The following is a 15,558-nucleotide window of genomic DNA, read 5'->3' as shown; positions in this document are numbered from 1 at the left end:
TTGGCCCTCTCACTTGTTCCTCTGGTGCTTGGAATCAAATTCCAAGGGTGGCGCAGGAGACCTAGAATGGCCGTCTTCTCTCTGACCTCACCTCCTGCCCCATGCCCTTTGCACGTGCTCTTCCCTTCCCCTGCCTCCCTTCCAGCACACGCACGGATCCCAGCCTGTCTCCGCACGTCGCTCCTTCTCACGCTTTAGCTCTCGGCCTGCATGTCACCTCCACAGAGCGGCTCCCTGATCTACGGCCACCCCTACGGGTTTCCTTCCAAGCCCGTCAGCATTGCAACGGCCTCATTCACGTCTTTTGTCTGCGTCCCCCTCTGGACCGTGAGTTCGGTGGCGCAGGGTGGGTCCTCAGTAACCATCCCCAAATAAACCTCGGGGGACGAGTCCCAGGGCGCCCTTGTGGCGGTGGGGGGTTATGCGACCCCCTAGAAGATGCACCTCCTTGCCCACCTGCCCGGCCTGTCCTGGGCCACGCAGAGCCCGGCCGTCACCGGGAAGCGGGCGGGCCTCACCTGGCTTGGAGCCCTCGTCCACGGAGCCGTTGTAGACCTGGTTGGCGAACTCGGGGCGGTTGTCGTTCATGTCGATGACGTAGATGTACAGGTCGATGGGGTTCTCCACCTTGTTTCCGTTCATGTCCACCGCGTGGGCTCTGAGCTGGAAAGCAACACACACACCGTCAGGCCGGCGGCCAGCTCTGTGGGGTCACTCCCGACTGTCAGGCTCAGACCCAGAGCATTGGGGTGCGGGCGACACAACAGTGCATGTCCCCGGAAGAGGCCGCCTGGGTCTGGGGTGGGGTGGGCTTGGGACACGCACGAAACTTCTCCAAGCCTCAGTTTCTCCTCTGTGGAAATGAGGGAGTTGTGAGAGGGCGAATGGGGTGATGCAGGAGCTGGAAGGTGACCGGATGCCCCCGTGCCGATGCCCCCCGGGACCTCCCGGGCCTGCTCAGACTGGTCCTGCCCCACTGACGACGAGGCTTCACGTCTACCTACAGTGGCTGCAGAAAAGCCATTTGTGCCAACCACGGGTGGGGGGCTCAAACTCCCACTACTGAGAGGTCTGGCCTGGGGGGGAGACCGGCGGGGGGCGCCGTCAGGGGCCTGGAGCTTGAGCGGCAGCTGAGGTTAACTTGGGAATCTATCGCAAGTCCACTCTGTTGGCTTATCTGTTCTTGGGGCACCACGGAAGAAAATGGGGGACCCTGGGGTGGAAGCCCCCTGCTCTGCTGGATCAGGGGCTCCAGAGCGCTTCATATGGAACATCGTCAAGGTACAAAGGGGGATGCCCTGCACTCGGGCTGGAAGGGTCCTGAGGGCTGCTCAGACTCACCCCTTAATTTTGGGATTTTTCTTTCATTCATTCATTCACTCCTTCATTCATCCACTCAGTCAATGTCTGTCAAGGGCCTCCACGTGCCAGGCACTGGGCTGGATCCTAGATTATTGGTCCGTGACACAGTTGTGGCCTCCCCTGGAGGTGCTCATGGAGAAGGGAGACAGGCACAAAGCAGATAAAGAAGCCAAAAGTAATCTGGGTGCAATGGTAGTGACCCACCGAGGTTGAGGGAGGCCAGGCAGGCCTCTCTGAGGAGGAGACATTTGAGCCGAGGCCTGAAGAAGGGGACAGGGAAGACAGCATGGGGCATACAGAGTGGCCGAGCCCTGGGGGCAGCAGAGGGCTGGAGTGGGGCCACGGGGGTCCTGGGGTTTAGGGGGAACCAAGACTTGGAGAAAGGCGGGATCTGCCTGTGGTCTCTGTCACACAGCAGTGTGCCGGCCCCCATCTCTCTGTTGAAACCACGTCACCCCCTAAGCTGGACACATCAGACCTCAAGGTCTTTGTGACAAGACAGCGCCAAGCCAAGAGTGCTGAGAAGAGGTTGTGCTCGAGGCCTGCGGTGGGACGCGTCTCCGAGCTGAGGGCTCCGCACAATCCTCCACGTCGCCCCTTGGTGCACAGCCCCCTCCCCCGACTCCGCCAGCCTCGGGGGAGAAGAAGGAGGTGCCTTCCATGCCTTGGGGAGGGAGACGGCGTAACTGCTTCCATGCGGCCTCAGTGCTCAGGTCCAGCCCGACAGCCCGCAGTGGGATCTTGCCCTGGAAATGGTGTGTTTAAGGAGCATCTCGAGGCTGGCTTTACTTAAGGAGGCGATCTGCATTGCGCAAATCTTGAGATGCTGCCTTGTTGTCTTAAGCAGCCGCCCCACCCCAGTCGCCGTCAGGCCCCTCGTTCCTGGGAACCCCGATCTGCACCCCGTGCTGCCATGGAAGTCCTCCCATGGATGGCCAGGCAATCCTTCACCTTGTCAAGCGCAGCCGTGCAATATCGCCCTGAGTCGAAGGTCGAGAAGCCTTTGAAGAAGAGTCATCCTGAGCCAAAATTAAAGTTAGTGTCTTCTAAGTGAAATGACACTGCCGGAGCAGCCCGAGTGGAGATAAAGATGAAAAGCGACGAAAGGGGTCCTTGTCACACTCTACCCACCCCCAAGTTTGACTTAGATTTGATAGTGTCTGTGGAAATCTCCAAGGAAAGACCCCCCCATCCCTCAGGCTGGGCACATTGCTGCGGGACTGGAGAGGGTCCTGCCTTGGTGGTGGAGACAAGAAATGTTGACAGAGGGGCTGTCCAAACTTTCTGTGACTTGCAAATCTGAGTGTCACATGCAAAGTGAATTTCCTGCGATGCTCCAAATAGGACACTTTTCTATTCTTGTCACGGGGGATAAGATGGGGAAATGTCAGTATACAGGCTAGGTCTCGCATTGGGGTGGGAGTGAGTGCTGGAGGAGAGTGTGCATGCCTGCATGTGGACAACAGTCCCACTGTGTGGGGGACCCCACTCTCTCCCCTCTGGATGCTCGATGTTCTTCATATCTTGATTGTGGACTGTTGGTTTCCTCCCTGGGGGCACCGAGTCTGGAACACTCCGTGTGGGCCCTGAAGGTCACCTCCAAGCGCACTCTGGGGATTGTCCTCCACCAACATCAGCAGCCGGTGCTCACCGTGCTCTCGCTCCAGTCTGGGCAGCACCCAAGAGCTCGACACACGCTAACTTACCACAGTTTTCACAGGACCCTGTGAGACTGGTATTGTCCCAACCCCTCGTCTGTGGAGGGAAAACTGGGGCTCAGGAAGATTGGGAGACTTGCCCAAGATGATGGTACGTGGTGGGACACGATGGCACGTCTTACTATGGAATCCTTGAAAGAATCTTCTAGAGAATCAACGTGCAAAACAATGACTGCTCCTTTATTTCCTGCATTTGAATGTTTACATGTTGGTGTCTTTTTTTTTTTAACATTGGCCTGAGCTCACATCTGTTGCCAATCTTCTTTTTTTTCCTTCTTCCCCCCAAAATCCCCCAGAGCATAGTTGTATACTCTAGCTGCAGGTCCTTCTGGTTGTGGCATGTGGGACGCCACCTCAGCATGGCCTGACGAGCAGTGCCCTGTCCGCGCCCAGGATCTGAACCAGTGAAACCCTGGGCTGCCGAAATGGAGCACGCCATCCCAACCACTTGGCCACGAGGTCGGTCCCTGCATGTTGGTGTCTTAAGGTGACGGTGTCCACAGTTCATCGGCTCAATCTCAACTCTGACCACCCTCATCAGCCGAAGGAGTTGGGCAGAACAGGGGACGGGATTAAACAGTTACCAGGGCAGGAGGGCGAGAGAACTCGAAAATGGCTCCTGCAGCATGTGGGGCGCAGACCCCCAGATATGAATGCATGGTGGAACCCGCGATTGGGTTACATTCTGTGGCAGCGTTGACCGTAAGACAGAGAGACAGTATGGGTGAGACTGAGATAGCCTCAGGGCCCTACAAGCAGAGCGCTTTCTCCCGTGGTGGTAGGCGAGGGGGTCAGAGACTTGCAGGTGTCTTTTAAGAGGGGAGAGTGGCCCCAGGCCGACAGTCATCGAGGAAACAGGGACCTGAACCTCCCGCAGCCTGAATGAGCAGGAAGCAGAGTCTCCCAGGGCCTCCAGTAGGCTCGTAGGCTGGCTGACCCCGTGATTTCCATCTTTTGAGACCCTAGGCAGAGCCCACCTGGACTGCTGACCTACAGACATAAGTTAATAAGTGGGCGCTATTCGAAGCCGCTCTGTTGGAGCTTGTGTGTCGGGCAGCATGGACAACTGACACCCCCGCTGGCCGGCCCCGCTGCCCCCAGAGGCCTGATGGGCATCCTGTGCCATGGAAGTCCTGAGAGGGTCATGCTGGGGTCTTAGGAGGCACATGACGACTGCCTAGAGGGGGTTCCAAACTTTGGGGGTGGTGGGTCCCCTCATTTCACCAGCCCTCCCACCGTCCAGCTTCCCGTTTGGCTGGCTTGGGTGAGGAGGGCGTGGGGTCTGCACGCGTCCCTGGAGGGGACCAGCGCCTTTGGGGCATCTCGGCTTCCCCTCCAGGCCAGGCATGCCACCCTATTTCCCTCGGGACTGCCAGCCTGTGACCCCTGGCTTTTCCACGGGCCTTGCTGCAGAACCGTCCAGCTGCAGAGACATCGTGCGTCTCCCGGCAGAGTCTGGTGCTGAGTGAGGCTGTGGAGTCCTCAGGAAAAGGGACAGAGAAACGGAGGCGTGTTGAAAAGTGTAGCTGGATTCTTCTGCGCGATGCCAGCACATCTTGGCACCTGGAGGACTGACGACTCCTGCCTGTGAACAAGGGGTAGGTGGGTGACCTTGCTCCCTGGATCGGCCACCTGGCCTCCAGTCCACGCCCCCTGGTGCTCTTGCCGTGGGCTGAGCTGTGAGCCAGGACAAAGGCTGCTCCTGAGCACCGGTGCACAGAGCTGGCCCTGGCAGCAGCGGTCCTTGAGGCCCCGTCCCCTGTCAGGGGGGCAGCGCCAGTTTGAGCAGCTCTGGAGGCAGCAGGTGGGCTGAGCCTGGACAGACTTTTCAGGGAGTCGGTGGGAATTCCAATGCTGATTTTGGTGTGAATTGCAGAGGAAACAGTTAACCAGAAACACCAAAAGTAAATCTAGTTTTGAGCTCAACATTTCCACAAAGCAATTAAAATAAAATGAAAGGAAGGACCTTTCCACTCGGTGCAGGTTCTCTCAGCAGGTGCTGGGGTCTGAGTCCTCCAGAAACAGCCCTGACTGACAGCCCGGCAGTGCCATCTTTCCCATGGTCCCAGATGCCCGGCCTGACCCGTGCCTGCCAGGGCCACAGCTCCCCAGGCCACGCACGCGGATGCTGCCCTTGGAGAGGCAGCTGACCGCCCAGCTCTGCTCCGGTGAGAAGTCTTAGAACGACATCCTGCGCGGCACCTGCCAGCGAGGGCTTCAAGGGTGGGTCCGTGTGCCCTTCATTTAGCTCCTTCGAGACTAACTCTCTCTGCTGTCTGCAGGTCAGGTCTTCTTTCCTCTGTCTGTCTGTCTGTCTGTCTGTCTCTTGCTCTGGTTCTCTGTCTCTCCCCTCTCTCTCTGTGTCTCAGTCTTTATTTCTCTCTCTCTCTCTGTTTTGCTCTCTCTCTCTCTCCTGTCTCTGTCTCTTTGTCTCTCTCTGTCTCTATCTCTTTCTCCCCTTCTGTCTCTGTCCGTCTCTGTCTCTCTCTCTAAGTCTCTCAATCTGCACATAGTTGTTGGCAGACAACGGGAGTTGACTCTTCGTGCTATGAACACATGTTGATGGCAGCACACAGCCCATTTGGGGAGCCAACAGCCATGTGAAGTCGGTGTGCTTCTTGCCGCATGGCCGGCTGGACGTCGGTGCTGGCTGAATTGCCTAGGTGGTTCTGTGCACCTGCCTTGCCAGCTAACGGTGGGCTGAGAACTCCTTAGGAGGTCCCAAACCACTGTCAATTAAATCTTCTTCCCCTAAACCTGGCTGCTGCCTTCCCAGCACCAGCCCAGGGGCTGGGGGAGGAGTTGGAGGAATGGGTGACGGTGGGGTGGGGGTGAGGGGGCGTGGGTGCTCGCAGCATTGAGCTAGGTGCCTAGGACCCGGGGCAGGGGTCCTCCAGGAAAGGAAGTTAACACTCAGTGGCTCTGGGGCAGTTTTCACCAGGGCCTGGACAGGCCACAGGAGGCCAGATGGAGACGAGGTGTGAGACCTACGGGTTCTCGAGCCGCAGCCTCCGTGAAAATGGCCTCATGGTCGACCCCCCTCAAGAGAGGGCCATGCACCCAGAGCCAGCGTGCAGGGCCAGCTTCATGGTGTTCTGTGAAGTCACACAGGGCCCCACGCTCAGAAGAGCTGGTGCTGGGCTGGACGCTCTGCTCTCACTGCCCTGACATCCTTATTCAGTTTGGATGAGGGGTCCCTTGTTACATTTTGCATTGGGACCCAGACATTCCGTGGTTAGCCCTGCCATAAGCGCAGAGATGGGCTGCGACCCCCACGGTGTCCACAGTGTGAGGGCTGCCCACCGCTTACAACAAAGGTTTTCTTTCAGCAGAAAGAGTCTTGAAGATTCAGAAGAAACAAGCCTGAGAAGACCTGGCTGCAGCTTGACACCGGCACTGGGGACAGCAGGGCTCGCCAGAGGCTGATGGGGGCAGGAGAGGCACCTGGCAAGGGCTGCCCCTCCAAAGCAACTGGAGAACTTTGGAGATGAGACCCCGAGCACGTGTTCCAGCAGGAAACCGAAGGAGGCCAGTGGTGAGTGCCCGAGGGCTCACCTGGTGAGGGCGGGGGCTTGGCCCTGAGCTCTGGCTCCAGCCCCTGCCACCTCCAGCTGGTGCACAGCCTCATCTTGCAGATAAGGCAGCAGAGCCCAGAGAGGGGCCCAGCCCCACAGGATCATGGAGCATTGGGCCTGAGGGTGTGAGACCCTCTATTGCCAGCCCTGCTCCAGGGCCCCTCTCTGCTTAGCCACCACGTTGGAGAGGCCAAGGAGGAAGGGAGTCGACAGCCCCTGTAGCCGAGCCCTGCAGCCTCCACTTCCTCATCCATTTTCCTCTCCACGCACAGCTCGGAGATGGAACCAGAGCGGCTCTCACTTCAGAGCCACTTTTCTGCTCTCAGAGACACAGGAGGAGCAGAAGGCTGCAGGGCACGTGCCCCAGAGCTGGAGAGGACGGGGACGACAGCAGGGTGGTGCTTTAGAGAGGGCCCCGAGTGTGCACGGCAGCCATGTGACCCCCATCAGCACTAACGAGCCCCTGGGAGATGGCGTGGATCGAGATCTTCTAGATTGGTGTTCTCCCAGTGTGGTCCCAGATCTGCCGGCGCCGCCTGCGAGTGCGTTCGAAGTGCAATTTCTCCTGTGCACCTTGCGCTCACTGAATCAGAAACTCTGGGAGGCGCCCAGCACAGGGGGCTTTCGCAGCCCTCCGGTGATCCTGGCATAGGCTCAGGTCTGTGTTCTCCTTCTACAGTCGGGAACCCGAGGCCGTGGATACTCACGTGATAGGAGGCTCGCTCCTCGCGGTCCATGGGCCGAGTGACGTACATCCGGCCGGACATGGAATCGATGCTGAAGACCTCCATGGGGGGCTGGTCGGCACCCACGCCCGTGACGCTATACCGGATGGGAATGTCGTTGTCTTTGTCGGACCGGATCTGGAAGGAGGAAGAAGGGAGAGGGGAGTCAGCCTGCGGCTAGGAGCCAGAGCCACGCTCCTTTCTCTGACCTCGGCCCCTCCCCGATTTCCTCACACTTGGCCATTCTCAGGGACACCTCGGGCCACAGCTAGTGCTCCATCCACTTTGGGAACCAAAAGGGCTGTCAGGGGTCAGGGTTCTACTGAGTGCCACCAACTACGCGTCCAGTGACCCACCAGGTAACGGGTGGGACAAGACACAATATTCCAGGTGGAAAGGCTCTGCAGGGAGTGTGACACACGCAGAGACCTTTGGCTCCACTGAGGAGGACTGGAAAGGATGGTTAAAATGGCCAAGGCCCTGGTACAAAGGCTCCGGGAAAGGATGAAGGCGGAAAACAGAGCTGCCTCTGTGGGGTCTTGAGGGAAAAAGGCTGGGACCCAATACATTTATGTCCTCAAGTTTTCATCCCTTGGGAAGACAGCAGACATTTCTGGATGTGCAAAGATGTCCCCTCTTCCTGCTCCTTTGACAGAGACACTGGAAGACATAGTTCAGGCCCTGGGAGGTGGCTCACAGTGGGGACCTCAAGAATAGGGGGCCGTGATAGAAATGACCCGCTCCAGAAATCTAACACTGAAAACTGTCAACATGGTTACAGGGCTAAATACACACATACAAATATTTTTTTTTACAGAAGCTGTATATTGTTGGAAAAAACAATTTAATAATGGTTATCTGGATCCAAAACCCAAAGTGAGTCAGCAAAGACAGAACTGTGGGAGGGAAGGAAAAGGGCAGAGACAAATGCACAATTCGACTGTTCACACGGGGTGGGGAAGGGTTCTGCAAAGACACCCTTTTACTTTTGATCAGGCAATTAGATCAATATAAGTCTGTGGGAAACAAGAGGAACACGTGGAATTAAAATAAGACGTGCATCTTTCATTTAGATGACGCAAAAGCCCTCATGATGAGGGGCAGTCAGAATCGCCGTTGCTGGCGCCGTGGAAGGGAACTGGCCTCTCTGAGCCGTGGGAAAGTGTCAACAAGCCACAGAGATTTGAACGGTAGAATCAATAAGTTCCCATTAACAGATGGGCATTCCACTGCGAATACACCTGTGGAAAATACAACTTTAAAAATCAAGGCCCAGGGGACCATGACATCATTTTATAGCAAAATGGACCATGATGAAAACCTCAAATATTCCACAAGGCAAAACTGAGTAGGGCTTTTCATGAGAACAATGCAATTAAAATTTAACAATAAAACTTAAAAAAATGACCTTTTAGAAATTTTAAAAACATTCTGAAATAACCATGGGGTCAACTGGAAATCAAAACTGCCTTTAGAGGAGATTTAGAAATAGTGATGACAATGCGTCTATTGCAGAGGGAGACCCGAGGAATTTGGCCAAAGGTTGAGTCAGAGCAAATCCTTAATTTTCAGTGTTTTTATCATTAAAACAGAATTACAGCAAACGAACTGAGCAGCCAATGCCAGAAGGATAGGAATGGTAAAGCAGGGTGCCTGCCGCAAACACTGGAGTCGTCAACAAAGACAGACACAGACGTTTCTGAGTCTGAAAACAGAAATATGGAAGAATTGATAAATAGATTTAAGAGCTGTACTTAGGGGAAAAATCCTCAAGAAAATAGACGCACGTTTGGAAAACTTACGAGAAAAAATAAGACTATTTTTACATTTCATTCTTTAATTTTATGCTAACAGTTGAAAATCTCGATGAAATGTATTAGTTTTTGAGAAAATATAAGATTTCAAATGACTAGAGAAATAGCAAACCTGAAGAGACCACTATCTCTTCAGGAACTTCCTCTGAATAGCGCTCCAGGCACCGGGAAGCTCACCTAGGAGTGGTGTGAAAGCTTCCCAGAGAGAGAAGCAGCAGCCCGCCTGGCTTCCCCCTGAGCCGCCGCAGACCGTCGTCCTCACCCTGAGAGCACAGAGCGAGAGAATCGCACACCAGCTCCGCAGACGGACGTCGGTGTGACGATCAGAACTGGAATCCCAGCCAGCGGGATTCAGCAATGACCTACCAGACCCTTCCCACACGGAGGGGACAGTGCTGGTGTCTAATCGGAGAGTCCTCGTTACAAGTTCCAGCAAAGCAGACTTAAAACCAGCCTATATGGTCACCACTATTCTTGCTGATATGTAAATAATCGGGCCAAATTAATGAGACTAGACTCATTTTGCAAACAAATCAGTCCTCTGTGACTATCTTAGGAATGGGGGTGATTGTAGAGAAAAAAACTGTTTCAGGAGAAGGCTGTTACACACCCTGGTGGACATCAGAGTCTAGCACTGTTCATTGTCTTTGAGATTTTATCATCCACCCGTAAACTGGACTGGATCCTGAAATCTTCTAGTTTCCTCAAATATCTGGTTATAATTCTCCAAACCAATGTTTCTAATTTTCTCCCACCTTCTGACTTGGAATCACTAAGAACCCAAACCGCCCTTTTCCAGGAGTCCTGCGACCTGAGGCTGGATGGGGTGATTTAACCTCAGGGAAGCTGTCACAACAGCTCCTGCGTGGACAACCTTCACGCCTGTCGCTGTGTGGGCCACTCAGAAAGGCCACTGGAACACTTGATGACATCAGTGATGGCACTCAAACCGCAGAAGATGCTCTGAGCTCGGCATCTACAAATCTCGACTGGTTGCCCTCTGGACCCTGAAACTGGTTTAAAGTCTGCTCCAACCATTAACCTTTGTTTTATTTTTTGTTTCCCTAGAAATGCCTCGTATTCAATGCCTGACTGTTTGCACCATTTAGATCCCCGTGCCATCCTGCCTCCTGAAATGAGATGTGGCTAACTGAACTGGCCTCTTCTCAGGACTGAGAGACGCGACCATCTGCCAGCCCGCTTCCTGGACCATGACACTGCTTGGGGAACTTTCAAAGATGGGGATGAAGGGCAGCATACGCCACCCAAAAATCTGCTGCCTTGGCGTGTTGGTTATCTTGAGCTGCAGGCACTTGAAATACAGCGGACGCAGGGAGAGCGTCCTCTGACTTCCCCTCAGCTGCCTCAGGACAGACCCTCCAAAAGGAGTCAGTCATCGCAGGTCTCTCCCAGGGAGCTCGGTCACCCAGGGAGGATGAGCTCTTGTCACAGCAGGGAGACGGGACGTCAAGACCACAGTCAGACAGACTCTGTCACAAAGGTCACACCTCCCGCCTGTCTTCTAAGGCCCAGCCATCTTTCCTAAACGTCATTTCCTCTCCCCCAAGAGGCCCCATCCTCGCTCCTCCCCTCTGAAGATGGTGTTTAAGCCTGAATTCTCAGCTACCTTAGGGAGTTGCTCGTTATCCCTGGGTCTCCCACGTACACATGAGGTTGACATGTTGGTAAACTTGCATTTGGTTTTTCTCTGGGGGACCTGCCTTCCATCACAGGGGTCCCAGCCAGGGGCTCAGAAGGGTGGAGGGAAAATGACTTTTCCTCCTCCACACACCTGAGTAGGATTTATCTCAGCAACGAAGGATGACTTCTTCTCAGGGAGCTTATTTCTGGAGCACGATAACAGTTGGAGGCTCATCTCCATAGAGGCTCCAGGGAGACTTGATAATGACCGTCCTTCCCAGCTGAATTTGTACCAAAAACACAAGCCACCCCTGAGAAAAACTCTGCTTCTTAGAAAATTCAGCCTGATGGGGACGAGAGCATATTTCTTAATCCAGCGTTTACTGGTGACACAGTGGGGTCGTCCCCACTGAGGGCACGAGTGTGGGGACAAGAACATCAGCTACCCTGTTTAACAGCAGCCTGCCCACGCGACACGACGTGAAACAAAACGCCGTTTACCCAACAGCTAGAAGGGGGTCCCGCTCTCACCACACAGGCATCGTGTAGGTCAGAGGAAATGTGGGGCTGCGGGGTGCTGGGCCAGCGGCCTCCGGGAGAGGAAGTACAACCCCATGCCCAAGTGCATGCACACTCACACACGCTCACGCACTCCTGCCCCCCTATTGGAGATGAATGCTGGGTCCCGGGCCTCCCACCTTCCGCTCGGCTGCTCACGACAGCCTTGGGCATCTCAGGACGAGGCTCTGACCCATCTTTCATCCCATGGCTCTCTGCTGCCCACCAGGTGCCCCTCTTCACACAGAACAGCCACCCTGACCAGCCCCGGCCCAGGCGACACAGCGTGGATTCAGGGAGATAAATAGCCAACGGGTGACGAATGCTCTTTCTGGTGGCTGGCTCCCTTCCCAGGGATCAGGTCCCTCTGTGGCTAAGATCCGTCTCTTCTTCATCCACAGAGAGTTTGCACGAAGATTTGGTCACCTTGGAAATGGGGCAAAAGCTCGCAAGTCTAGTTTAGAAGAAGCTCTGCTGCCTATGACAGAGCGTTCCTCAGTGCTGGGAGAGTGGGTCAAAGGAGACCAGACTCCATTGAGGAGAGAAAGGAACTGAGTAATTAATGTGGAAAATTCAAGGCTCGCTGCTCATGGTGCACCTCATCTGCCTTCCAGGATTGCAGAAGGTTCTAGAAGGGTTGGTGAGCTTGGAAGATTGCTTTGACTTTAGCTTAAGAGAAGGGCATGTGGGGCACACAGTAGGCCCTTGAATAATATTGCCGAGTTGGCCTGGGGAGGGCGTCTGAGCCAGACAGTCTTTCAGAGACAGCGGGTGAGTGTGTGGGGCTCCGGCGGCCGGCAGGGCGGGCAGAACGTTCTTTGGGCCAGACGGCCTGACTTTTACTGGGAAATTTAATTATAAAGCTGCTGGAAAGAACCCGCCACATATTTAAAGAGATGGTATTTTTTGTAAAGAAATCTCATTACATTTTGACCATCGGGCCGCATTTGCCTAATTCTCCAGGTGCCACTCAGTGGCGCCTCCTGAAATACGGCACCATGCACACCAGGGGTTTCCGCGCCGGCTCTCAGAACGCTCTGAATTCCCCCACAGTTTACCAGATTAGGAAGAAATACAGTGCGGATGAATTCACCAGATCAGGGCAGAGCAGTTTCCCCCCTGATTTGTGTCTGGAAAATGAGAAAAACATCGCGGCGGCATACGACGGGGCCATGAATAAAGCACAGACAGGCATTTCCATCACCCGTCTCGCTTTTATGGTGCTGTGGAGAATTATGCTCCTTTGCATTTGTTATTAAAGGACAGAACAGATGGTAAAAGGTTAGTTTAAAGTGATGTCTACATTAAAATAACTTATGGTGCCCGGCGACTGTGTGCACCCAGGGACTGCTGCTCAGAAGGCCAGCTCTCGTCCTTAGGAAAGGCTGGATGAAACGAAGGATTTTGGCAGAACTTCCCCCAAGGAGGACATATTTGCCTAATTTCAAGTGAACTTGAAACTGGAGAAAAGTCACCATGTGTAGTTTTGAATTGCAAACGGCTTGGAAGTGTATTCCCAAAGCATTGAAGGGGAGGACGCGCCAGGGACAGAACCACATCCAGACTCAGCAGAGGAAACCGCGCCTCGGGAGGGGAGGGGAGCCTCAGCTTCAGGCTGAGTCATTTCAACGACACCTTCACTGCCCAAGCAGCACCCCTGCGTGACGGACCGGCCCGGCCCTCACTGGGGTCGTGGACCAGAGGAATCAGAGACAGCTAGAAAAGTGACACCCTCTTAATGCATAATTCTAAGGATCGCAATGAGGACTGTCAGGGAAAGAACGGGGTCTGTGAGACACCTGCCTAAGAACTTGGGGGGCAAGGATGATCTTCGAGAAAGTCAGGTTCAAATCGAGCGGTTTGTCCACTGCCTTGTGCAGTTCCTGGACACACACACACACACACACACGCAAACACAAATACACATAAACACACACACACACAAACCTGCACACATACATACAAACATATGCACGTGCGAGTGCACATGCACACACATGCACACGGCTGGATCTCCCTCTCCTTTCTCATCGGACCTCTTGGAGGGTGATGGCCGTCTGTGTCCTGATGGGTCCTGCCATGCCGCCATTAACGAGGCCTCCCTAGACTCCGTCGCAGCATTTTGACGATCCTCAGGACCCAGTTCCTCCACGAGGATGTAATTCCTTAGTGAAGTGCTTTAGCTCTTTCTCCTTGTGTGATATTAAACCCAGAGATTTTCCCAAGAAAACAGATTGCAGTCTTATTTTCATTACCTGTCGGGAGTTCTGAGTTGCCTGGAGCAGTTCCCATTTCTCCATCCAGTAAAAAGCTCTGAATCGTGACGGCAGGCACCTCGCCCCCACCCACCGCATCCTGGACTGGGCGCCAGGAGGCAGGCAGGTGGATTTGGCCGTGACTGCAGATGGCCAAGAGAGGCAATTTTCTTTTAAAATTTGACTCTCCGCAGAGCTCAGAGGTAAGAGCACTATTTCACCTGAATACCTCTGCAGCTTCCCCGTGGCCTCAGCTCTCCATTCTGGAGCCTCTTAATTTTCACGCTGGCAGAGACTCAGGGTTTTCTCAGCTTTTATGCGTCTGTTCCTGTCTGCGTTGCACGGCAGACCCCCGCCCTGGCCTCCACTCTCCTTCCTCCCTCACTTCCGCTCCTAACCCCCTTCCCTGACACTACTTTTGAGCACTAAGGATGCTCCACACCCTTTTCCAGGTCCTGGGCACACACTCAAGACAGTTTCTGTCCCTGAGGACGGGGTGCCCAGGCTTAGCACCACGTACACAGTAGGTGCTCAATAAGTGTTGGATGAACAAATGAAACAAGGACATACAGCCTGGGGGCAGGCAGACAAGTAGACAGGTCACCAGGGTCACATCTGGGTGCAGTAGGGAAACCTAAGGCTGTGGTACTGGAGGCAAGAAGGGCTTCCTTGCAGCAGGACAAGCGGCTTCTCTGAGCCCCAGGTGGAGGCTGTGGGCACAGAGAGAAGGAGGGGAGGGAGGCCCAGGGACCAGGAGGCAGGGGCAGGGAGGGCGAGGCAAAGGTCCAAGGTGGCTGAGGAGAGAGTGGGAAGGAAGTGGAGAAAAGGAGAGGGAGGGAGGAGTCAGGAGAGAAGTGAGGTGTGCTCACCCACGCCCAGGGCGGAGCCGGGCCTGGGGAACAGGCGGAGCTGGACAGGAGGAGTTGGGGCTTCAGCCTGGGGAACACGCGGCGCCTGACGGCTGGAGGGGCTGCTCCCTAGAAGTGCCTGGCCTGTCCTTGCAGAGCCCTCGGGGCCCTGGGGGCTGGAGGAGGCGGGCAGAGGGTTGTGCTGTAGAGGCAGCCAGGAACCGCAGCAGAGTGGTGTCACTAGTCCCCAGGCCGCTGACTGAGAGGAAGGAGCTGGGGGAGTGCTGGCCCTGGGGTGGGGTGTGCTTCATCTCTCCCACCAGCACAGCAGCCATGGGGCCGGCAGTGGGGCGGCCCATCCTCAACCTGCTCCTCATTGTCTTCATTTTGGGCCTTTTTGCCCACGTTAGGATTTCTTCCTACAGGTCATTATCACGCCTCAAAACCCCCATTGTTAGCTCTGAAGCTGGCACGGAGCTCTGCTCTGACAGGGGAGCCCAGGCGCCTTCAGCCCCCACCCACTCCTGGAACGCCTTAATGGACAATGAAGGAAAAATCCCAGGATGTCAGCCCCACTCCACCATCTCGTCCGGCCCATTCTGCAGATAGGGAGACTGAAGCCCCGAGAGGCAAGGGCTTGGAAGCAGGTTTCACAAGTCATTGGGGATCAGGAGCCGAGTTCCCAGGTCCTCTCTTGGTCTGCTGCCCTCCTAGGAGCCTCTACGAGCAGAAGGCGAGGCCAAGGGAGCCGTGCTCACTGTGCGGGCGGGGACACTGAGCGCAGGAGGTCTGGGTCTCCCCAGGGTCACGCGACTTTGCCAGGGACCAAACTCTGGATGCTGCCATCACTCCAGCCAGTTCTACAAACATGACTCAGGGGGCACAGGGATGGCTGAAGCTCCAGGTTTTAAATCCCCCATGACTCTGAGGTCCTGGACCAGAGCCTCAGTTTAACTGCTTTTGAAAGCGGTTATGAAATTGAAACCGAGTCCTACGTGAGTCGCTTTCAGCTTGCTGCAGAGTTTAATTTGAAAGCCCTCTGCCACGGTGCTGGGTAAGCAA

At 55.1% G+C, this 15,558-nt stretch overlaps 1 protein-coding gene across 2 annotated transcripts in view; it reads right to left on the bottom strand.

Annotated features, from left to right (window-relative positions):
• The window catches only part of CDH4 (cadherin 4), a 597,516-nt gene that overhangs the window by 68,217 nt on the left and 513,741 nt on the right, over positions 1–15,558 (bottom strand). For both annotated transcript variants that reach the window (XM_044748342.2, XM_070486202.1), the window contains 2 exons: positions 7,363–7,518; positions 519–663 (listed from right to left, as the gene is read on the bottom strand). In XM_044748342.2, coding sequence (XP_044604277.2) covers positions 519–663; positions 7,363–7,518 — 301 coding nt within the window. The remainder of the gene's footprint in view (positions 1–518; positions 664–7,362; positions 7,519–15,558) is intronic.

This window comes from Equus asinus, chromosome 15 (assembly GCF_041296235.1).
Source record: "Equus asinus isolate D_3611 breed Donkey chromosome 15, EquAss-T2T_v2, whole genome shotgun sequence".
Lineage (NCBI taxonomy): Eukaryota > Metazoa > Chordata > Mammalia > Perissodactyla > Equidae > Equus > Equus asinus.
This window is presented reverse-complemented; position numbering and strand designations above follow the sequence as displayed.